This window comes from Stylophora pistillata, chromosome 4, assembly GCF_964205215.1.
Source record: "Stylophora pistillata chromosome 4, jaStyPist1.2, whole genome shotgun sequence".
Classification (NCBI taxonomy): domain Eukaryota; kingdom Metazoa; phylum Cnidaria; class Anthozoa; order Scleractinia; family Pocilloporidae; genus Stylophora; species Stylophora pistillata.
Genome location: NC_142522.1, coordinates 26531650 through 26557516, shown reverse-complemented (window position 1 = coordinate 26557516; position 25867 = coordinate 26531650). Strand labels below are relative to the sequence as shown.

The window sequence follows — 25867 nt, the reverse complement described above, 5'->3', positions numbered from 1 at the left end:
GAGTAACCCTCGCGGGACTTTTTCGGTTAGAAATTAACTTTGTCCGGAATGGCACGTTCGCGAAATGACGTAGTTGCTTAAATTAGATCACCGGCTTCTGTGGGTTGTGTTCTGGCATACTTAAATTATGGAGCAGAATATTCCGAATTGACTTTAGATTTTACTATTAAACAAGTAATATACACTCCTTTTCCTTCGGAAAAAAAAATAAAAAGGGAAGTAAATCAAATTCCCCAAAGTTTTTTGATCGAGAACGTATGAACCGAAGTCTTGGTTACCTAGCAGCAAAGGCGCGTTGGCTGCCCTCTTTCAACCGTTGAACAATAAAGAGAATATTAGTTTTGATCAGTTAAGTTTTTACATCTCCTTGATGGTGGAGACCAGTAACATTTTTTTTGTAATTACTTCTGCATTGAAATATGTTTCTTTTTTAATTTAAAACCAAAGGCTACAAGACTTTTAAATGTAAGTAGAACATACGGCTGAAAACGACTGTCTGTGATAAGTAATGAGAGTAAATTCTTATTACTGTGGGTTGTCAAAAAATCGTACTTCGCTTTCAAATTGACCGTGAAAGTCAAATTCTATTGAGGCTTAAAGAAGCCATCACACTTTCACGTCCTTTTAAAAAAAAGCACAAGCTGCATTTGAGAAGAGTACGCTCTTTACGTAAGGAAGATTGGTAAACGTCGAGTGTGGATCATCGAAAGGTAAATGCCGTCGGGAAGATAGCAGTTTATTGAAAATGTGGCAAATCTGGGGACGCTCGGTATCGCAACCGCGTTCGAATTGTGTGACTTCGAACCTACTCGTCGTGTTGTGTTTATTTGCGATCTTTGCAGCTATATCAGGCCAAGATTCATGTAGTACAGGACCTTGTTATCCTACTCCCTCGGATATTTCGACGTATTTCAATGTTACGGCGAACTCAACTTGCGGCGAATCGCCAGAGCCATACTGCATTAACTTGGATTGCAGTAAAATTTGCAATGCGAACGACCCGAATCTTACACATCCTGCCAGTTTTGTTAATGACGATTTTAGAGATAACACATTCTGGAAGTCTAAGAACTACGAGTTTCCTGTTTTTCTACAACTGGAAGTTCGAAGAACTTTCATGCTTTATCAATCTGTGGTTACTTTTTCCCACGAATTACCGGCTGCGATGTACCTTTTGAAGTCAAATGACTCTGGAAGAACATGGAGTCCTCTGTCCTACTTTGCAACGAACTGTACAAAGTATTTTAATCTACCAGAAACGCCAGAAAACGAAATAGAGGGTTTGAAAGTTCAATGTTTCAAAATAGACACCGCTTCAAATCTCAACAAGCAGGTAAGCTTTTAGGACTGATTTTGTGGATGCTGCAGTCGGGAGAAGCTCATTATACAATTAGTTGTTGCTATTATTTCCTTATATGTATAGTATATATATTATGTTTCTGGCCATAGCAATCGAAAATTATTTGAGCGATCGTAGTCACATAAGTCACCTGTAAGTAGAGGGTATGTATATGATGGAAGTGGTTTCTGCGTTTGCTTTGAATTAGGAATTGTGGTTGCATAGGTTTCCCGTACCTGTTAATCAAGGCGTATTATGCTAAATTGACGCTATTTATGTTGGAAAGTTGCTTCACCTTTATTAAATAAGCTTTGTTTTCAGAAATCTGCGATAAATTGTAGAAAATGGTCAATCGAAAGGAACCATTGCAACTAATTTCCTCGTAAACGCACAATCTTAGTTACGAATTGTTTACTGAATCTTTATCATTTCTAAGGATCGCATTACCACATCACCTTCGGATTCCAAATGTTGATTGACACAAAAATTGATTGGAAAGGTTCTTTAGTTACATTTCTCTTGTACTTCGCCACAAATCTGCTCAACATTCATTGATTACGTTCATTGTTAAATTGTGCGCGTCCATTCGATAAATGAACACATACGAAGTCTGGTAAAACGTGTTAGAAATTTGTAATTTTGTAACGCGGAAGACGATTAAATTTGTTTGAATTTGTTTAAGTTACTACTCACGAAATCGATGGTAACCATTAAGTCATTACATTAAAATTATTCTTGTTGTTTACGTTTAAGAATACTTCGGGTTACTTGTGGATATTGTTAAGTACAACTGGAGGCTTATTTTCATCCCTCTGTATTCATGCATCCAAAACATAAAATGTTCTGGAATGCAATGGTCTCCAGTTTGTATATAAACTTAGCTGAAGCTATTGTTTACAGTTGGAGATTGTGTTTTCTTTTGCAAATTTTTCAGAGCTGACATCATACATTTACATCTTTGCCTCTGACTATGTTTTATGGTAGCTCAAATTTTAAAGAAAGAAAAGAAGGAAGTTGAAAAAAATTAAAATTCACAGTCAGTCTTTGACTAATTAAAGCAATTTCAATTTGGTAAAATTAATTTTAGTTTACAATGGTTGGTTTAGCTAACTTGCATCTTTTCAAGGAGAGTTTAAATTTTATCTGTCTTATTGCAAAGGAATGAATATTTTACTTCTCATTTATCTTTGAAAATGTTTGTAGTAATTTATGAAATGTTTTTTATGGATACCTGTAAATTATCATAGTACCTGAGGTTAAAAACCTCAAAAGACTAGCCAATACAATGCTTATTGATATATTGAGCAAGGTAATATCAGAGAGATTGATTTGTTGTAGTATTGCGAAAGATGGATGTGAAACACTGGGAAACTGTTGTTTCAATTTTATTCCAGGTGATGGTTAAAATGTTGGGGTTAATGATATTTTTTTTTCCGAAAGGAGTAGTGACTGACCTCAATTTTAACAAAGTCTTATACTTCATTATGTATAAGTTCTTGAATAAAGAAAACAATGATGAAAATAATGGATTATCTTTTGGACCATAGCTTTTTTTAGTATAGAATGAGATTTAGAATAGAATGGGATTGCATGGAATTCCTCCTTCATTCTCTTTTATTTTATTTTCCCCAAACATTTGAGGTACATGTATTGTGCCTGGACTAGTATTTTGAATTGATTTTGTATTATTAAAAGAGTGGCTGAAACAATCCAAGGTCTCATAAATAGATGAGGTGCTGGAAAATGCGAGTTATCAAGTGATGAAGAAGAGTGAATTTTTTAAATGTTGGAGCAAATATTGAAATACATGTACATCCTTTTCTTCTCTTGTAGCTCTTTTATACTCCAATGAAGGACCCAGCTGCAGCACAGGACCTTCTCACTGATACAGAGAAACAGGCCTTCTTTCTTATGACCGATATAAAAATGGTTCTAGTGAAGTTTATAATTCCTGGTGGGGTTGACACAGAATTATTATCAGATAGTCTCAAGAGAAGCTTCTTTTTCACTGTGTCAGACTGGGATGTATTAGCATCTTGCTTCTGCAATGGCCAGGCATCACAGTGTGATAAAGATGTAAGTACACTGTATGAATTCCATTATTTTACTCTGGATGGATCTTGGCTAGAGTCAGTGATCCACCATCATTAAGTTAGATTGAGATGGTCATGGCTTGACATGAGCTTTTCAACTTACTAGCAAAGTGGCTGGTGACATCTTAGATGTTACAACAATTTCAGTTTGTTTACTAGCCAAACTTGCTAATGGAAAGTGAAAACCACTAGCTAAAACTGAATTTCTACTAGTCTGTGGCTATAGTTGGCTACTATAAGTGTGGAGCTCTGATGGTCCTGAATGTTTTTTACATTCTGCAAACTTGCAGCATATATCTCCTCTGGTTTAACCCTTAAATTCTGAAAGTGAGAAGTATCTACTTAATCTCCTGATAGAAACACTGCTGAATCGTTCATTAACATCACAAGAAAGAAAGGAAATGATTGCTAACTTCAGAAAGTTTCATCGATGGTTAAACAAATTCTTCTTGTCAGTACCAAAGGAAATGAATAAAGAGAATAATTTATGGAGAATACAGATACCGATGTTAGGGTGTAAACGGTCATGCGATGTTCGGTAGAGACATGCTCATGATCAAGGCTGTGTTCTAAGAAAAATTGAAGGGAGCCCAGTGCTCTGAAACTGTGAAATCCAGGGTGTCCAGCATATGCTTTTTTTATGAAAAGACTAAGATGCCTGAGTTGCCCACGAGCAAAAGTAACGTGCCAGGGGTGACCGGGCACTGCTAGACCACAGGCTTGGTTCTCCTCCTCATTGGTTAAAATTAAAGTGAATTAATAAATGTGTTAATTTACTTATTGTCCATCCCCGTTGTGGCTAATTGCATGAAGGGCAGTATTTGTGCATGTAAGTAAGAATCCATTGGAGGATAATAATTTTATACATTGGCGCTGGAGGAAATGTGTGAAAAAAAACAAGGTTCAGGTTTAAGGATGTTAATTGGAGTCAAATGGTTGAACCTCTTTAACTATAGGTTCATCTGCTTTGCATTATATTTAAAAAAAAAAACGTATTACTTGAAACTGAATTTGTTTTAATGTACATTCTAGTCAAGAACTAGATAAAAAGACATTAGTTAATGCTCATACATCAACAGATAGTATGTATAAATTAAAGTGAGTGTCAGATTATTTTACATTATTTTATTTTTGTCTAGGAAGTTTGATATCATATTATATGACTGTGTATGTAAATTTTTAGGACTTTTCCAAATGTATATGTGAAAGAAATACTGATGGTCCAAACTGTGAAAAGTGTTTGCCACTCTATAATAACAAACCTTACCAGATACGAGAAGCTTGTGAAGGTGAGATGTGATGCTCTGCAACACCTTTTCAATTAATGTTTGTCTTTTTACGTTTGGTTTTTGTTTTGTTTATAAATTATTTAAATTGATGATACTAGGGGTAATCACTCCTTTCCAAGAAAGACATCTTGCAAGTGTAATTGAGAAAAATATTTACAAGTGTTGATTAAAAGATGATGGAAAAATACTGAAAACGATGACAGTTCATATGTTGCATTTTGAGATCTGTTCCAAAATTCCTTCAACTCCTGTTTGAATCGTGAAATCTCGCTACAATTAAATGTTTTACCTGTATTTAAAATTTCATTATAACATAGGTACATGTTTATACAAATATCTCTCACTGTTGAAAAAAAAAAAAAATCCTTAAACTAAATTAACCCATGCCCCTTGTTTTCAGCATGTGATTGTAACAGGCATGCTGACAGCTGCTCATACAATGAAACCAAAGGATATGGAGTTTGTAATGATTGCAAGCATAACACAACAGGGGATAAGTGTGAGCTCTGCATGGAGACCTTCTACAGAAACGCAGCTGTTTCACAGAATGCCTCCAATACTTGTCTGGGTAAATATGTACATTTATCTTAAAGTTTGCTTCAATGACAATCACATCACTGTGTGTATGATTGTACATAAACACTCTGTAAACTCAAATGTCTATTTTGAGGGATTTTAACCTAAATGTACTTTGGAATCTGCAATTATATACACCTGTAGATTCAGGGTGCTCTGAACACTAGTGTTCTCCTTTTCAGGTGGTAAGCAGAATAATTTATCCCCTCTAGTGCCTTTCATATATTTCCGCTTTCAGTTGCTTGGAATCAATTCTTGAAAATTCAACAGGTTAAAGGGTTGCTCTACTGGTTTGATAATTTATGTTAACTGTCATGCTAAAAATAAGGGGCAACACTGAGCACTATTAATAGAAAGTTTTTAAAGTTTTTTTTTTTTTGTAATTATTAGATTAGAGTAGGTACTTGTAAGGAATTAATGTAAAGCTAGATGAAAAGTAGCTCTTTATTTGTGATGCAATTTAAAGTGAGTTAAAAAAAAGTTGAATAGTGCAATTGTTTCAAAGTTATTTAGTATATTTAATCATTATCAAACTAATTTTTTATACTTTGGTGCATTACAGCCTGTGCATGTCATGTACCTGGTGTAAACAGTTCAGCTGACAGCTCACGATGTGACAGTGATACTGGTCAGTGTGCTTGTAAGAGTCATGTGACAGGAAGGGCCTGTGATATGTGCCGTGATACTTACTGGAAACTAACTGCAGACAATGACGCAGGCTGTGAAGGTATCCATTAGATTGTTAAAGAAAACCGTCTGAACAGGTTGATATTATTGTCACATGGTGATTAGACATCTTGAAGTAAATTTTAAGTGAAATGGGAAGTACATACAACTTGTACAGAGTTGTCATTAACGCACAGGTGTGCGTCTTATACGCACAAGAAATGAAAAAGACGCACAGTTTTTGCCAATGTGCGTCCTCGGGACGCAGGGAAAAGGTTACGACTAGTTAGGAGACTTGGTCTGGCTGGGCCTTACCCAAGAATTACTGCGATCATCATGGCATGTCCTTTGACCCGCCATTTTGTCATGGTCAAGAACATGTCTACTCAGAAGGGCTTATTCAATATATTCGATATTTGAAAGGGGAAACCTGGAGGTGATACAGATCTGGGGGATGATACCCAAGTGAAGAAACGCAAATTTTATCCTGAATGGTTGGAGGAGTTTCAATAGTTAAAATATGATTCGACCGAAAAACAAGTGGTTGGTGTTAAGAAACATGAGCACACTTTATTCCAAAATTAAAGCTCTATTAGTAGTGTTAACACCTGGTCTTGGCTTTTGCCTCTCTGTTAGAAACTATAAAATCAAATTTTAGTAAAAGGCAGGGAACCCCTAAAAAGCTCAAAGGACCCCCAACTTTTTGGAACTGGGGGTCCCAAGGACCCTCAACTATCAAAACTAATGGGAACTCTGTTGTAGCCCCCAATGAATTTGTTACATTTATCACTCAGGGAACAATACATACACACTTGTAGCGTTTAGTTAAAAGGGTAATATGTGATTTTACCTTAAATTTTTTCAAAAGAGCTGATGCTTCAAGCATGTGCTGATATTTATGTCAGAAAAAAATTAATGTACAGCAATATTTGATGTGATGTTTCTATTTTGTGTAATTTTAGAATGTCACTGCAATTTAACTGGAACAGAGAATGGTTCTGATGTGTGCGACAAGATAACTGGTCAGTGCCCCTGCAAACAGCTACTCATAGGAAGGACATGTAACCAGTGCCAAGTGAGTCTATAGTTTGATGTACATGTACAATTATATATTTTTTGTATTATTATTATTTTAAAAGTAAGAAAAGTGAATTATGTCCATGAAAAAAGTTGTTGGAGAGGATTTTTTCTTTTTGGGAATGGTGGGGCTAATTTTGAATTCTGGTTATTAAGCAGTGCGAGAAGTGCTTTTTCAAAGGAAGCATTCATTCAAAGGAAAGTGCAAATTCAAGTACTTACATGTACTGAAGGAGTTTGATAACAGAAAAACAATGTATTTATCATTTTTCACACAGGATGGGTACTTTGGATTGACTTCTGAAAATCCTGGTTGTACTGCATGCAACTGTGACATGGCTGGCTCAGTGAATACCTCATGTTCTTCATCCGGGAAATGTTACTGCCGCCCTAAGTTCTCTGGGGATAAATGTGAAAAGATTGATGAGGGCTTCTTTGTACCTAGTGTAAATTTTATGACATTTCAAGCTGAGGATGCCACACCCATAACTGTAAGTGGTACAAATGATTGTTACTTAGCATGCTGCCATTTGTCAAGATTAACGAAGATATTGTACATGTAGTGTTGTTAGAAATGAACAGGAAATTAACTAAGGATTAGTTGGTCCAGTAATCCATTGGTACATGTAGGTTTTGGAGACAGTCACTCTCAACTCTTTCTTTTATGTCTTAAAAGCTGATTAATATTCTTTTTGTTTAGTATTCTTTGTTGATCTCGATCTTTTCTCTTTTGAGAAGCGAGGAATGTTGTGGGAAATGAGCTGAGACTCAACTAAACAATTAGGTGGACTGACTCAGATTATGTTTGGATTTTTAATATTGATTTTGAAAGATTTTATGCAAACAGGCTTTAATTATTGTTGGACCTTTAGTAGTATTTTAATCCATTTAAATTATCATAATCCTACCAAATGTATCACTGACTTCAAAATATTTGTTTTTTCACAGCCACAAACAAAAAGGATCAGTCATGAGGAAATTGATAATGCAGCTGGAAACAAAGTTCTTATGGTTGGTGTGGTATTAAATGAGGGAATGAATAATTCCTCGCCAACTGAGCTGGAGTTCACTGTCAACATTCCCAAAACAGGATTCTTTAATTTTGTCCTACGTTACAAGGTGAGTTGTTCCTCCCTTGGGTAAGATATCATTTTAAATGGTAATGTTATTGTTTCCTAAAATTAACAAATGGTTAACACCACAGCGTACACTATTGAGTTATGGATGCATGCGGGAGGTTGCTAAGCACAAGAGAAGCGCAAGAGTCGCTCGAGGCGATAGCCGAGAGCGGCTCTAGCTTCTTGAGTGCTTAGGAAGCCTCCCAAGTGCATCCATAACTCAATAGTGTATGCTGTGGTGTTTACCATTTGTTTTGTAACATAACATTGATACATTGTAGCTAAAGAGTTCCCTTTTATTTAACAAATCTTAAGTGACCAGAAAAAACAAGGGCGTGCGGAAAAATAGTCTTTGCATTTGCTCACGTCAGCAGCGTACACCCATAGGCAAATGGGGGACGCTAAATTGACCAATCAGAGCATGCACTTTACTTTGGTTATGTTATAACAGTCTTTTTTTTAAATTCATTTACCAAAACGCGGTAGTATGAGAGGGGTGTTTGTGTTTTGTGGACCTAAAGAAGGACTCAAATTCAAAGAGTTATTGACAAATCTTGATAGTTTGCTAAAACTATTTTTTAATCAACATTTTGTATTTTGAAGACTGGTTATAACTGGAATTTGGTCAAGATAACTGCTTTGCTGCGGACAGCCTTTGTGCCCTTCACATGTAACAACATTGATCAAATCACCAAGAATGAGCCTCTTATCCTCACTGGGAGAGTGTTATCTGGAATGGATGCTCATGATTATGGAAGTCAGTGTTTATTAGCTGGTCAGTACAGTGTGAAGCTTCAAATTCCTGCAGGGAGTGCTCAACAAGGTGTTCTAGTCACTAGAAGGAGAAGGAGGGCATTGCCTAATGCAGAAATCACTGTTGACTCTGTAAGTTTGAACCATCTGCTGCTTATAATTTGCAATCTACAACCTATAGTAAGGTATAAAGGCTGATAGTTTCTAAAGAAACTGTTTGGGGCTGCGTCAGTGGGGGTAACGAAACAATTTGGATATATCAACAAAGTTGAAATGGTAAATTGGCCACAGTAACGATTACAAAAGCTGACATTTCGAGCGTTAGCCCTTCGTCGGGGCGAAACATTCGCTCCGATGAAGGGCTAACGCTTGATGAAGGGCTAACGCTTGAAACGTCAGCTCTTGTAATCGTTACAGTGGCCAATTTACCATTTCAGCTTTGTTGATAATTATATCCAAATTACATAGTAAGGTATGACTGTTGGGAGACAAATGTTCATCGTAAACCAGGTAATGGAAACTTGGAAACAGCATGCTGAAGGGCCAGCTTGCAATTGTGATCTCTTGTCTCTTGGTAGTAGGATGATACTGAATCAAAGGAAGCTCCTTGCTGTACTTGTAAGTGCTGTGGATGTTATGAAAAGGCAGTTTCTGAAAATTGAGATCAAATTCATTTTAAGCCTCACAGGGAATGCACACTTTTTCCTGTGGAGGGGGCCAGGAACAACGTCAAAATCAGTGGTTAGCATTCTGGAGTCTTGACCAAAGGTCCAAGTTGGAGCCCTGTTCAGAGTCACTGGGTTGTATTTTTAGGCAAGGTACTTAATGAGAGATAACCAGCAATGAACTACAGCATTCCAATGAGGAAGTGCAACAATAGGACAGTGCTGGGCAGTAGTAAATGATAACTGGAACAAAACAAAACATTTTTACATTTGAAGAGATTGTACAGTGAAATCCTACAGGATTGACTGGGGCACCAACACGGCCCTTATGTAATGTGAAAAAAAAAGTCTGAAAAGAAAATTAATTTCAATTAATAATGTTGTTTTTTGTAATACAGGTTTTAGTCATGCCGACTGTTACGGAGTATGATGTCTTCAAGGAAGCATCTGCTGAAGTTCAACAAAACATGACATTTTACTACAATGTATCGTCATCCTTGAAAACCTGGTCAGCTGACTCTGAGGAAGGAAGTCAGGCTCTTGCACCAGTGTTTGGAAGCATTTTTGGAGAGGGCCAAGGTAACACTGATACTAACTTGAAAATTGAATTTATCCCATAGTTGTACAATGTTCAGGGAATATTGACCAGGGTAAACTTAAAAGTGATTTTATAGCAATAAATTTTGGCTTGTACTACTCCTGACCGGTTATTCACATAATCAGCATAATTATTAGGTATTCCTATCGATGGCTTTAACTTGGAAATCACACTTGGTATGCTGGGGCCACCTGAAGTCTTCCTTCAAAATTTACATTGAAAAAAACTCTTAGACTATTCATGTACAATTGGCAATTATCTACTTACACTTGCTATATTTTTATTCAGCATGTAACTGTAGCTCTGTGGGATCAAACAACCCTGATGAATGTGATAGATATAGTGGACAGTGTTCCTGCAAGCCTAATGTGATTGGTCGCACTTGTGATCAGTGTAGGCCAGACTATTTTAACTTCACCTCTGGTCAAGGTTGCCAAGGTAAAGTAGACTCAATTGATGCACACTGCATGTGTTCAGAATATACCCTAGTCTAATATAAAACAGTGAGATAATAAGTTATATAGTTACATAGCTGAATGTTACTTACAATAAAAAGATAAGTTCTCTCAAAAGCATGTCTTGATAAACAAATATTTTTAACACTGTCTTATCAGACTAGTGTAATATTCAGTCAAGACTCAAACTTTAACTCAGTTATTGAGTATGAGAAGTATGAAATGTTTGATCTTTAACCCACAAAATATTTGCACTGTTAATCAGTCTCCTTGGATGGAAATGCCTGATTGAAAAAGACTTTAGGGGCAAGAAGCTCAGAAACCACTTACTTTATCTACATCTCAATGTCAAATTTGATTGCATGATGTTGTCCATGCCGTTTCTTTTTTGAAAATAACTTAAATTTACGTGTGCGTAGATTTTTGAAATACTGTATTTAAATATTTAACTTTCAAGAGAGATCCAGGTGTTACTGTTGAGTTGTTATTTAACTTATGTCTACAGTATCTGTGCACGATTCACCGAATCGAAATATGGTGTCCAATTTGAATTACTATTGTTTTGGACTTACTAGCCTCGTCTTGACGTGGAAACACAAAGGGATTATCATGTGTGAGAGGCTAGTCAGTCCAGAACAATGGCAATTCAATGCAAATTGGACGCCATATTTTGATTCAGTGTATAGCATTGGGAAAGTACAATTTGGGTTTAACTCATGAAATGTTCCTTTTTGGTTTTATTTTACAGATTGTGACTGTAACAGAATTGGTGCCAATGAAACATCATGCCATCCTGAAACAGGACAGTGTTCCTGCATGAAGAATGTAATAGGCCAACATTGTGAGCAATGTGAAACAAACTACTATAACTTTAACAGTGGGGCAGGCTGCTCTTCCTGCAACTGCAATCCCACCTACTCCACCAGTCTGCAGTGTGATGGTAACACTGGTGTTTGCAGCTGTAAGCCTGGTGTTAATGGAGCAAAATGTACAGGATGTGCTGATCAGTTTTACAATCTGACAGACCAAGGTAAGGATTATAATAATTATACAGATGGTGAATTCCATGCTCTTTCTTGCTCTCTTTTAAGTGAAACATGAAACATTTGAATGTACAACTTCTGTCCATTTTAAAGGAGCAATATGAGACAAATATGGTCAGAGATTTTGTTTTTCATGCTTTAAGATTGTTGGTGCCCCCTCTGGTTTGGTTGTTTTGTGGTTAATACTAACTTTTCTGTTATTCATTTTTAATTGTTTTGGATTGAATGCCTTTTTTTATAGGTTGTATATCCTGCGAGTGTAACCTTGCAGGAAGTGCCAGCCCTGTTTGTAACAAGACTACAGGCCATTGTCCCTGTAAGGCCCAGTCTCTAGGCCGTCAGTGTGACATGTGCCCAGCTGGTTATTATGGATTAAGTGTCCAGAATCCTCAAGGTTGTTTGAAGTGTCAGTGTTCAAATAAATCATCTGACTGTGTTACTGACCCAGGATGGTTTGCGTCAAATATTAACACAAGTCTGTCAGTGTTTAATGACAACAGTGATTTGGATGGTTGGACTGCTGTAGACAGTGCAGGGAACCAGGTCACTTTACTCCTGGACTGGGATGTCACAATAAACATTGAAAAGTGAGTTCTAACATTTTTATGTTGTTGTATTTACATAAAGTAGATAATTATATGACCCTATGCCCAATTACTTTGGTACATTCTTGAAGTCTATTTGAGCACAGTGATTTTTATACACTTTCCACTTTATGAGCTCCAGTTCAAGTAACTTTTCGCTTTTTTCATCTTTACATGTCATCCACCTGGCTGAGATCAATAAGAAAAGCGAAGTACAATCCACCAAAAAATCGGCCAAATTGTGAACCCTCTCTTTAGAATGTTAGGCTTATTACAAGTAAAAGATATTTTACTATGGCCCATCTGTTCACATCTGGAAAACCAGGACAGAACACTGTTAATCAATTTCTAAGTCATGTTCCATTGTGTATACCATGCAACACAATCACTTTTGAGTATTTATAGCTGTTTATACTAATTAGCTTAAAAAAAAAACAAAAAACCTTGTCAAAGAGGTTCATACATGACTAAGCCTTACACTTGTTATCAAGCATTCAAAGTCATCTTTTCCTCTTTATTTTTCTTCAGGGGGTCCATGAAAGTTGACACTCAAGGTTCAAATGATATCTATTTTGTTGCTCCTGACAAGTACCTGGGGGACAAGAGATCTGCATATACATATACATTGTCATTCCATTTACAACAGGACAATGCATCTAGCCCTGCGACATCCTCTAAGGGTGATGTAATCCTTGAGGGTAAGTGGTTTGATGAACCACTTGTCTCAAGCCTTGCCACTGCTCCACCAGATGGAGACAATTTTAGGAAATATGAGGTACGGCTCAATGACATAATTATTATTCAACAATGATAGCTCACAATAATAAATTGATAAAGACAGTAATGATGATAATGACTATTATTATCAATTTGAGTGTTATTTGATGAATATATGAAGTTCAATATATTCAATGGAATATAAGAACGTGTTATAATTATCACAATAACAAGGATAATGACAGTAATGATGATGATGACTATTATTATCAATTTGAGTGTTATTCGATGAATATATGAAGTTCAATGTATTCAGTGGAATGTAAGAACGTGTTATTATAATTATCATAATAACAAGGATAATGACAGTAATGATGATGATGACTATTATTAATTTGAGTGAACATTATTAATCACAACTACAATGATAATTACAGTAATGATGATGATGATGATGACAATTATTATCAATTTGAGTGTTATCATCATCAGCAGCTTCATCAACGCCATCATAAATATGCGTGATTGACCAAGCGTGAGGTCAAGATGGCTGGATATTGGCCGAGTTCCTTTTTTTGCTTTTTATGGAGCGAGACGAAGTCGAGGTCCATAAGAACACACAAAAAAGAACGAGGCTTATATCCAGCCATCTTGACGAAACAAGCTTGATCAATGAAAGATTTCTTATACAGCGAAAAGAGTTTCGATATTGTAAAAATCAAGAGTGACTTGTTTATTTCGAGAGCCAGAAAATAAATGGAACTGTTTTTACAGTCGACTGTATTTTGCGACTCAGGGGAATTTGGATCAAGAGGTCTGGGGAAGTCTTGGCAACCATCAAAGTGTTGCTAGTCTACTATACAACTGCTCTTTCATATCTTCCTAAAGTTACCTTGCTGTTCTCATGTTATGCACGTTTTATTTAGCCTGGAACTTCGGCGACACCGATAAAAAACGACAAACAAGTCAAGTTGGGTCTTTGAAACAATTTGAATAAGAATCCTAAAGTTGAAATGGTAAATTGGCCACCGTTACGATTATAAAAGCTGACGTTTCGAGCGTTAGCCCTTCGTCGGAGCGAATAGGGGAATTGTGGGTTGTGTGTGCTTTTAAAGGTAGAAAAAGGAGCTACGTGATTGGTGGGTCTTTGTTGGGTGGGTCAAAGTTGGGTCTTTGTTTTGAATGTGAGAATGTGGATGTTATTAACTTAATCTATGTTATTTTATATTAGGTAAAACTTGTCCAGAGCAATTGGAGAGTAGGAAACACCTCTGGGCGGCAACCGTCAAGCTATGAAATGATTGTTGTATTAAGTAATTTGACGTCACTACGTATCAGAGCTAAGTGGACAACCCGGACAACGAAGCTGATTACCCGTTTGGCTGATATTGAACTGACTCTGAGTAGCAGGTGTGTAGCACAATATAATTACGCAAGAGAGGAAAGGCTGTGGAATAAGGGCTCAAGTAAAAGAGTGCTTCTACCATTAATCTTGTGTATGTTTAAAACAAGTGAACCATTTTAAAGCAATATGGGATGTTAACGTTAGTTTTCTTTTCTAACAAGGATCTTACAGAAGTTGTACTGCTTTGCAGTTTGAATTCACATCCTAGTCTCCTTCGAATCCATTTCCTGGCCTCGTCATGCAACAGGAACGTTAAATTTGACGAAATCAAGCAATGGATGCGATGAGGATTACGCTTAGAGCTTTTTAATAATTTACGGCTTTGTGTTAATAATACTGATTGTAAAGTGGATTGATTGTACTTTTTAGGGGCAATGTTATTCCTGGTATGGAGAGTGCATTTAACATTGAGAATTGTACATGCCCCGTGGAGTACAGAGGACAGTTTTGTGAACAATGCGCTAGTGGTTACACACGTGTCACGCCAAATGGAGGACCTTACGTGACCTGTGTACCGTGCGAGTGTAACGGACACTCGGACGAGTGCGACCCTGAGACTGGAGTGTGTCTGGACTGTAAACATAATACCACAGGTGTGGAATTTTAAAAAAAATTTTAAAGTGAGATTTGGAGAGTTAAGTATTAAATTGAAGGAGGCGAAAAATGTTTTTCGAAGAGACAAATGGGTGAATGAGGTAGGAGAAATGCACAGGAAAGAACTTCGAGATAGGAGATGGAATTCCAACGTTCGGTACGGTTTATACGTGACCAAATTTTATCAAGGTATTATCTTATCTTGATCTAAAACTACCAAATTTTAGCTTCTTTAAATTTTCCTTTGTGAATTTTTGTCATTGCTTATCAGGCGATCATTGTGAAAAGTGTTCAGATGGTTGGTTTGGCAACGCCACAAATGCTACACCTAACGACTGCAGCCCGTGCCCATGCCCCAGCAGACCAAATGCCGTCAATCAGTTCGCTAAGACCTGTGTACTTTCAAGTGACGGTCTACCAACCTGTGTGAACTGCACTGTGGGTCACGAGGGACGGTATTGTGAGCGATGTATGGACGGTTACTTTGGGCGGCCAAGGGTAAGTTTGAGGCTCAGAGAGCCGAGGAACACGATAGATGGCATTCCTACTGGGTGTCGTGAAACCAAAAACCAAAGTAATCCAAGTGACCCAACAGAATATAGGAAAACTGCGCTAAAAGCGCAAATAAGTCAAACGAATTACATTCAAGCTGTTTGAAGCGTGTCGAAACGTGCCAGTTGCCATTAGTTTTAGCTTTGTAGCCGTTTGGTTGAGAAAGTTGCACCGAATTTACGAGCCAATTACAGAACGTGACTGGGCAATGCCAATGCAGTCTCAGAATACTTTGGACACTCATCGATCAGTGAAAATTGAAATGTAACTCTGTTCATGATGTTAATCGCACAGATACAAAGATGTATAAAATACACGTAGGTTCTTTTATGAAAGATCAAGTGAATCCCACGTTAGGCCACTTTAATGTTCACCATCTTCTTCATTTTGATTTTACTACGCTTTGGTTGTTTGTATAGGTAATCGCATGATTTCGAGTGCAATTTGGAATAAATAAGCACGAGTAAATTTTTTCAAAGACTAACAAAATTGCATGAGCCCGTAGGGCGAGTGCAATTTGTGGTCTTTGAAAAAATTGACAAGTGCTTTTTTATTCCAAATTGCACAAGAAAAGCATGTGATTATCTATTAATTACATACATGAAAAAATACGAGGTAGCTTCTCATATCTACGCAGAAGAAAAGCGCGCACATCACGTGCAAAAATAATTTATTCAAACCCTGCAAGTGACATTGATCTTGGGATTGACCTTGACATTGACCAATCATTCTGACCAATCAGAATGTCTGGTTTGTTTCTTTCTTTGCACTGTATTGACTCTCTTCTGCACTGAATTAACTAAAAACTGCATTCATCTTAACCAATCAGAACTGAGAAATTTTTTCATGTATATTATTAGAGGATAAAACTCTGCTTCATTTAAACTTATGCCGTGTTAGAGCTGCCTTTCTCGTTATTCTTACTTTTTCGTCATCTGTTCTTCCAGGACAAGTTGAACTGCCCGGTCTTCTTTTACTCTTTCTATTCATCTATGTATTTATTTATTTATTTATTTATTTAATTTAACAGGAACAGGATGGGCAATGTCGCAAGTGTAACTGTAACAACAACACAGATCCAGCAGTTACCGGTAACTGTAACACCACAACAGGCGAATGCCTTAAGTGTCTTTACAATACTTCAGGGTCCAACTGCCAGTGGTGTGCGCCGGGATACCATGGAAATGCATTGGACAAAAATTGCACACGTAAGTATGTTCTTCTCAGAGGTTGGCAAGGTCAGGTCTGACAAATAGCTTAGTGTTAAATCAAGAGAAATGTTTTCAGCAGGATTGCGACGATAAAAAGGCGGATTTGATTTCAAATTTGCTGATTACTTGAAAAAAGTGTAGCTAAACTTTTAAGTGTGAAGAAGCCCTCCTACCCCCAGCCTATGAAATGTATTTGGCTTACTATGGGTAACAAATACGCTTGAATCGAACATGCCAAGTGTTCTGATGTAGTGAAGCGTGAACATACAGAAAGGAGCTACACTCCCGGGCACCTTTGTTGGGACACCCCCCCCCCTCCCCCCTGCCCCTCTCAATGTCAACGTTGGTCGGTAAGATGGGTTAGAAACATTGGAAATTAACTTTATTGGAGGGGGGAGGGGCGAATGAATATCATAGACGTTGTTCTGGAGAAGTCTCCCAGCTAGTTATGTCTGGGAGTGTAGGTTGCAAGGCCATTTAGAGCAGATGCGAACTGCACAAGAGAAAGAGGGGGCCAGCGAGAACAGATTGCAAATACCACTTGGTCAGTTTTTAGCAGGGAAAAACTGAACTGTTTATTTTTTGAGATTTGACACACTATCTGATCAAAGGGGAAGGTCGTGCGAGATTTTTGAAACCAACCACAGTACTATAAAAGGGAACGGCGCATTTTTTGTCAACTCTCAATAATCTCTGTTTTGCATCGACTTGCAGGTTGCAACTGTTCAACTGTTGGTGCACTGAATAACGAATGTAACAACATGACTGGTTCGTGTTACTGTCAACCTCATGTGACGGGAAAGTTGTGTGATAGATGTGAAGTGAACGCTTTCAATTATACAGAATATGGTTGTTCGCCTTGTAACTGTGACGTTGACGGCTCACGTACACTTCAGTGTGACTCGGTAAGCCACGGATTCCTTATTCTTCAATCATTGCTTTTGAAAATTTCAAGATCTAGTGTACCTCGCGTCCTTAAATAAACTTTTAAAAGCTTAACTTTACTGAGTTTGTTTTGAGTTTTCCAAGCCTCTTTATCCTTCGGTTTTTGGTTTTCGATTTTCTTGAAACTTTGGCCCTAACTTTTCAAGGTGGTTATTTAGTAAAAAAGTTTACTTTCAATTGGTATCTTTACGTTTGTTCCATTTTGGTAAACTGCCTCTTTCTTGGTCTTAGTTAAACACTGTAATTTGGGTTTTTTCAACTGAGTTGATAATGTATCTTGGCCACCGTAAAGAGTTTCAAAGCTGACGTTTCGAGCGTGAGCCTTTCATCATTTGCTCTGACAAAGGGCTAACGTTCGAAATGTCAGCTTTGAAACTCTCTACGGTGGCCAAATTACATATTTAACTCAGTTGATAAAACCAAAATCACCTTCTTACTCCCACCGACGCAACACCACAGTTTCAGTCATTCCTTAGTTAAATACAGGGTTCGTACGCGTCTTGAAGACCCTTGAACTTCAGGAGGCCGATTTCAAGGCCTTGAAAGTACTTGAATTTCGTTTTGGGTCCTTGAAAGTCCTTGATTTTTTATTGAACAACATCGAAAAATATCTGCTTTTGTTTTGCACCATCGGTAAACCAAAAACATAGATGTTAACAGAATCATTTTTCTTGGTTTTGAGGTAAAATTGTCATTTCAAAAAGTCATTGAAATTTCTAAGTAGGGTCCTGGAAAGTCCTTGAAAAGTCCTTGAATGTTTGGCCCGAAAAAGTGTACGAACCCTGTAAATATAGCCTGCAAAGTTAAGTGTTTCCTTTTTTGTGTCTTGGAGCATTGACGAGAGGCTTGGGACGGAAATTTTGGAGTGGTGTCTCCACTTTATCCACCGCTTTTCGTTTCCATGGCTCCGCTGCCTTTACTCTTATTGAGTCTTAAATACCGTCAGATTCACAATCGGTGAACTACGTATACATTTAAGTTCTTAGGTTGCAAGCATCGTGTGGGTGTTATCACTCTTATCTGTAAAATCGTTTAGCTCCTCTACCGATCAAAGGGAGTAAGTCAACAGTTTCTCAGTCCTCACTTCTCGAAAGTGTCGAAGAAAGAGGCTCACGTGTAGTTTTGATGTGGGAGAAATTTTGTTTGGTAGTTGTTGATGTGTTTCCTTTGTGTATTATTCCTCTTTTAGAGCTACGGGAACTGCACCTGTAGACCAAATGTGATTGGTGAAAAGTGTGACAAGTGCAAGGATCACTTCTTTGATGTAAAGCAGCATTGTTTAGGTAACACATCGATTGACAAATTTTGAAAATATCTTCAGTTTTAGTTCTGTCGCCGTTCTGCATCAGCGTCATTCATTTTTGGCTCGCATGTTGTCTTTTTCAGCGTGTAACTGTACAGCAAACCAAACTATGGCTAATACTACCTGTGATAGGGTCAGTGGTCAGTGTGAATGCGAAACTAGTGAAGCAGGAGGTCTCTATGGGGGCAGGCAGTGCGATACGTGTGCTAGGAAAACTGTGGGTAAGTGGTTTCCTAAGAGTGATACAGTGACTTGAGAACGAATGATTCATAAATTAAGATTTTATAAATTAAAAGTTTTTCTCCTAAACTGAACAATTTTGCGACAACAATCTTTATACCTCTGTTTTGTGGTCTTTGTAGTTCATTCTATCTAATTACGGAAGACCCGTTTAATTTCAGGTGATTCCGTTTACCGGGTAACTGCGGGCTATCCCGTCCGATATCGGAAGTTTCCATATGACTTCGGACATTTCCGTACGATATCGGTCGGTTCCAAATGATTTCGGACATTTCAGTCCGATTATGCACACTGCCTTCAGTTATCGGTCCTCATAATACTATCCGTGTTTTCTTTTCGTGTCATTAATCTCTTTTTTTGATGTACTCCCGAAACATCAACGGGTTTAATTGACTTGGAAATCGTGGTGGTTTGTAAGGCACAGTTTGATGGAAATTTTTTGGCGTACTTCAATTACAGTGGAGCTGTCTATCCAGAAATATCTGTTAATTTATTCCCCCTGACTGTCTATTATTCATTTCTTATGATGTAAGTTCAGAGAATATGAGGTTAAATCAAAGAATGACCTTCCCGTCCTGTCTGCTCCAAAGTGTCAAGTTATTGTTCTGAGAAACTACTTATTAGTTCCTTTAGGGAGGGAAGGGGTAATGATCTCTGTCCATAGGGCGTAGGACTGAAAACGTTTCTATGTTTTTCTTTTCAAGGGACCCCTCCCACGTGTCATCCGTGCACCGAGGACTGCTACTTGAATTGGGAAAACAGCATATCCAGAGAAACTCACAGAGTCAATGAGCTGTACGGTAACGTTACTGAGCTGCTGGAGTCGTTTGGGAGCATGTCGGTGGATAGCATCAACAGCACACTTCAGAAGTTGAAAGAGAACGTGACCTACGCGGAAGAGATATTCAGCAGCGGTGGAAAAGAGGATCTGCAAAAGAAGCAGCAGCAAATTAACAGGGTAAGGCAGGGGAAAGTTGCCATCCTGTTTTCAATTTTTAATGAGGATTTTTTTCTTAGTATTCGTTGTTACTTTCTAAACAGTTACTTATCTGTTATTCTGTATACGATTTTAGACTTGTTAGTGGTTAGGACCACTTGGCAGCTGTTAAATGACGAAAGAGTGTCGTTCTGTTTTCTATACCAGTAGTACTGCTTGGCTATAATTTCTTCCAATTTCACCTGTTAAAGTAGCACAACTCAAAGACTGGCGACTCAAATATACCGTGAAGTGTGTGCGATGAGCCTATTTACCAGCTTAATTCCAAGGGACTCTTTCAGGACGTGTAACATTTAAAATGTTAACTTTCACTCAGAAGCTGCAGTACTTGCCAAGAACATTTTTCTCTCGTTTTTTTGTAGATTCAAAACTCTATAAGCTCTCTCCAGCGTCAGCTGAACGATTCCAAGAGTTTGATTGAAGACGCTCAGACCTATATCTCGAAAGTTGTGACCAACTTTAATGGAAGTATCCGAATCGTTCCCACTGATTCCATGATGTACTCCTCGTCCCCTGAAGTCTGCCCCAGTGGGGGAGGTATGAGTGTGATCGTGGACTGGAAGTGTATTGAAGCCATGGCAACGATCTACCGCCTGCGTGCGGTGGAAGCTAATGAATCAGGACATGCAAACTACTCGAGTATTCAAAGTAGTTACAGTATGGTAAGTGACGTGTGAATTTAAACAAGATATAGATTCTTACGATATAGCGATGTCGCTTTGATCGCTGCCCAGGGTCGCAAGATTGTTTGATTGGAAAAGCCAGTTACTCGCCCCTCCCTAATTTTGGAATTGTGCTTGGGAATTTTGAATTAACCCTGACGGACTAGGGGCTGGGGTAACCTACGGAAGACCAGCGTTCCATCCAGGTAGGGTAATGTTGCTCGTAATTGCCTCAGAATATTCTCTAGCTCTGCGTGGCGCTTGGACCCTGTGAAACGTTTGCCCTTCCGATGGAACTGTGACCTCCCTGCGGTGAAAGTGCTCCCTTTTCTAAGACGAACGTTGTGTAGAAATTGGAGTCAAAATCACAATCAAAGAAATGTTTTGAAACGGAAAGCTGACGTACTTTCGAGTGTTGTTTCTGATATACTGTGATTCGTACGTTATAAACAATTCGATACCCGATTAGTGGCTCAATGCTATTTGTTTTCTTCTTGACATGCAGATTCAGCAAGCGAACGCTACAGCTTACCATGCAGCTAAGCAGATCACTGACTCCTTAGAAAAACTCTCGCTCGTTACATTAGTCAGAGAAAGAGTAGAATCGGACCTTGGTGACGCCTTCCAGGCCTTATACCGCAATAACTCAATGCGACTTGAAGAAATCAACAAAATCAACGAAATGCTGCAAGCACTGGTGAAAGAAGCGGAAATGATTGGAGAGCAAGCAAACGGCAATTTGACCATGGCTGTGAAAACCGCAAATCGATCAAAGGATCTAGCCGGTCAGCGGAAGCGAGAAGCACAGAGTGCGCTGGACAATGCCACCAATGCACACTCTGATACTTTGCAGGCCAACACTGAGGCGAATAACGCGTTGAAGGCAGCCATGAGTTTTGAGGTGAGTAAGGGCTTTGAAAATAATCCTATTTCGGTTTCTTCGAGTTCTTCGAGTGACGTCCTGTGTAAAGAATCGGCGTAGCTTCTTTTGGCCAGTTTTTTAGTTAGGGAGAAAAACTGAGGTGGAAAGGCAAATTCAATTTAGTACAAAGAATCATCATACCAAAACGAGAAGCTTCTAACCCTGTTGTAGGTCATAAGCTTCTTACCAAAACACACTAAGTGGGAGCTGAGAACCTTCACGCTCTCTAACAAATTTTCGCCGAATCGAAATATTGTTTTGTGACACCTTGAAGTGGGTTGATTTTGTGTTTATTCTTGAACTCAGAAAGCGATGAACGCGTTTCTTGCCCTCATAATATCTACGCCGACATAATTCGGGAAATGGCTGATCAGAGTAGAGGAACGCGTCATAAGTTCCCTCGCCTCTTTTTTTTTTTACCCCTTTTTGGAAAACGCATTTTGATGGTGCCTTCTTATGTCAACCATGAGCCGAGGAGTAAAATTTCCTTACATCTTACGTTACAGGAAAATGCCACAATGGTACTCGAACAAACACAAGATGCCCTAGGTAACGTATCCGCAGGAATCAACACAATAGCCAGAGTTATCAACATGACAAAGGAAGCGACGAGGATTGCAGATGAAGTCCGTGCCATGAACATGCCCGTGAGTCTGCAACAGATCCAAAACCTGACTGATGAGATTTTGAACACAAATGTTAGCCAAGAAATGGTGAACCAGACTCTTAAAGCTGCTCAGGATGGTCTGGAACAGGCACGTGAAGTGGAAGCTCTTTCGCAGAGAGCCGTGTAAGTGCAAACCTAGGTTTGCTTCTCAAATGTCATTATAGTACTAGACCCCTCGTGTTATCAGGTGTTCGTATCTCGCCTATCCTTATTTTTAGCGCTTTGGCGTACACGAGCGTTTGTTCCCACGGGTGGAGAAACATACTTCTTTCAGCGCCACTGAAAGCCTGCTTACAGGCGAGGTTTTGCCTTCCAGCTTATTCACCTCTTGCACTAACGGCAGCCCGGCTCTTATGGATAAATTAATCGAACCACGGGCACTAGATCTGAAAGTGCACTTTTGGAGATTGCCACATACGGAATGCAAATTCTCCGCACACTTCTGTATGCATTACCTTTGACACTTACAAGGAGAATTTGTCTATTTGAGTTCGCGATCATCTCTTTTATCATCATGAGCTTTTAAATGTTTGTTTCAAGAGTGGTGGTGTTGGGAGACACTTAGTTGCTAATCATCCTCAGGAAGAAAGGGTTAAAGTTCGAATTGCGCGTCTAAGTGGTGAGGTCTTGCGTGAGACCGTGGAACACGGCTTCTAACCAAATTAAATGGCAGTTTAATAGTACTCTTTTCGACTCTTCTCAGACTCGTTCGTCAAGTGCACTGTTTTTTCTAAATTTCTGTCTTAATCTATGCTTTTTTCTTTCTTTCGCAAAGAAATGTTGCACAGGAGACTCTAAATCAAGTGCAAGGAATTGAAACAGCTCTGAACTCATCAGAGCACATTCGACAGCAGGTTACGTCTCTTCAGCAAGAAACTGACGGAATGGTTGCTGACATCAATAATATCACTGAGACGGTACGAAAATGAACTTCAATCGCGTTGCACGGAAGTGCCTTTACTTGTTGGTAAATGCGCGTAAATGCTACATGTATAACTCCGGGAACGCAGTGGGATGAGTAAACGCATTGGATTATCAGAAACATGGGTCTTTGTGTCATAAGCTTTTCGCTCCACGGCTTGCCTCATTATGCCGAAACGGAGAAGTATCCCTTGCACTTAGTAGCCACCAAAAGTTAACTTTACAAACTGTTTACCGATGTTCTGAGTTTCAATCCAATTTTCTATTGATATCGATACGAATCTTTGATTTTGAAGAGAAGTATTCCTTTACGCAGTGGCTAAACAATTGCCCTTACACAGCGGAAGCGGAATTATATCGATTTTATTTGTTTTACATAATTTGTTATTTTACAGCTAGCCAAGCATGAAAAATCTAGCGGGCGTTTGGTAATTATAGGAAAAGCGCCGACCCTGTGCCGGCCGAGAAAGGAGTCTTTCATTCCGCTAGGGAATGATAAGCGTATGGCTTTTGTTCCTCCTTGTTGTGCCGACTCTGCTATTCACTGGAAGTTGCATAATGAAGCTCTCGGTTAGTGTTCGTAATGTGATGCATTCTGATTTTAAAACTGTGGTGATTGTTTCGGTTCCTGTTAGGTTGAACATCACTTCTCAGCCTCGTACTCCGCGGGACAGAGTTTACTTACCAAGATAAACGAAACTCTCGATAATATGGAAGAAGGATTAACCTGCTTTGATACTGCGAAGAATGAAGCACGGAATGCGTCGCGCACAGCTGAACTGGCCTTCAACATCTCTAAGAAAGCGAAGGAGGTAAGTATCGTACAAGTCCTGAAATTGTTACATTAAACTGTCACCATGAGAGTTTCCACTCGCAGTCATAACTTAGCGCGCCGAAAACCACCAGCTGTGCAGGCGAAAAAGAAAGAAGCGTACATGATCAGGGCAATTGAAAGAAACAGGTGAACGCGTCACTTTGATCTGTAAGCGCAGCATACCTAGGCGCTCTCGCTCTTATGTATGGCACGCATGCGTATTCGGCAAAGTTTGTCCAAGGCTCGTACTTGAGCTTTCACTAAAAAAGGTGGACCAAAGCGCTTGTCAGTTGAGTGCTAAAAGTCAGAGCATGAGAACTTAAAAGGTAATTTATTGTGAACGGCTTCTAGCGCCTGAAAACACGGGTAATCAGGGAATAAGCGATAGGTTTTCGTTAAGCATCTAATTGGTTTAAAAATTGCGCATTTGTAATATACCAATCACTGAGTGTAGAAAAGCACAACCAATTCAATCCCACATTACTTTTGGACTATTTGCGGCTTGAAATTGAAAAATGCCCAAACTAGTTTTATTGTTACCGGCGTCGTATACAGCCTAATACCGCGGTTTGGACCGAGGTTCCGAGGGATACCTCCGTCTACAACGCGTTTTATTGCATTGGTGATAATAAATCTCATACTACGCTCGGAAAATCCAGGTTTCTGTTCAGCCGTGGTGTGGAGTATTCATTATGATTTGAGTTGATTATTTTTTCTCTTTTTGGCAGACATTCGACAACAGCACAGCATCTTTGCCACCAGTCGCGTCCTTGGTGAACTCTTCCTACGAAGCAGCAAGCGGAAACTTCTCAGAAGTACAACAAGCTCATCAGGATTCAGAACAACTGCTTACAAATGTGACAGAGGCTGAAGGTATGTTCATTGGAACACTTCGTTAGTTTTCTGGCGCATTTCAGTGTTGTTACAACCTGGCTGTTTCGAACGCAATGAACCGATATTAAAATGAGAAAAACGGGAGACAAAGAAACATCTGAGTTATCTGTGACGATTCGTCTTGTCCCCTCCAGTTCCCGACTCTCTGTCGAGTTTTTACCTCCTGAGTATCTGAGAACTCGTTGTTGATCTACACCATTTATTTGTTTCATATGTGACAAGCCTCCTGTATATTGTTGGTATCACTAATCCTCCAAGGGTTCAGTCTTTAGAGTGAGAAAGACTATTCCTGGAGTTCGCCCGGTCGTCAAATAATTTTTGGGTAGTAGGTGACCAGAACAGAACAATTTTTGTGATTCTTGAAGATTGTTCATAAACCCCCCCCCCCCCCCCCGAAAACCATTTATTTTTAAGCCCTGTTCGTTCTTGTCTCTCCAGCAAAATATATATTTTATTCTTTCAGAATTGCTGGCTCAGTATATCGCACAGAGAGACGAACTCGAAAGACTAGGTCGAGAACTGCAAGAACTTGACAAAGAGGCAGATCAATTATTAGGACAGTATAGTGTGGCTGCTGAGCAGTATTCACAGTGTACGGGCGCATAACGGGCACTAGTTTGGACAACAGACGTCAGTGTTTAGTTTTGTATATCATATATCTGTATAACGATCTTATTTTGACTTACTTACAAAGACAGTTGAAGGACCTAGTCTTCTATTGTAAGAGGGTAAGAAAATAGTTTTTACATGTGATGCACGATCCTCGC

General features: G+C 38.8%; 1 protein-coding gene across 1 annotated transcript; it reads left to right on the top strand.

Annotated features, from left to right (window-relative positions):
- The first annotated feature begins 604 nt into the window (after positions 1-604).
- On the top strand, positions 605-25841 carry LOC111345652 (uncharacterized). The gene is made up of 29 exons (XM_022952938.2): positions 605-1333; positions 3173-3415; positions 4616-4721; positions 5122-5289; positions 5860-6024; positions 6926-7038; positions 7319-7531; positions 7989-8159; positions 8762-9043; positions 9975-10155; positions 10463-10612; positions 11378-11659; positions 11914-12259; positions 12785-13031; positions 14205-14383; positions 14748-14971; positions 15244-15470; positions 16555-16732; positions 17450-17640; positions 18870-18963; positions 19067-19204; positions 19928-20181; positions 20583-20882; positions 21388-21783; positions 22311-22594; positions 23247-23388; positions 24028-24204; positions 24935-25079; positions 25564-25841. Exons 1-29 carry the CDS (start codon positions 746-748, stop codon positions 25704-25706), a joined length of 6327 nt encoding a protein of 2108 aa, XP_022808673.2. The 5' UTR covers positions 605-745; the 3' UTR covers positions 25707-25841.
- The last annotated feature ends 26 nt before the right edge of the window (positions 25842-25867 follow it).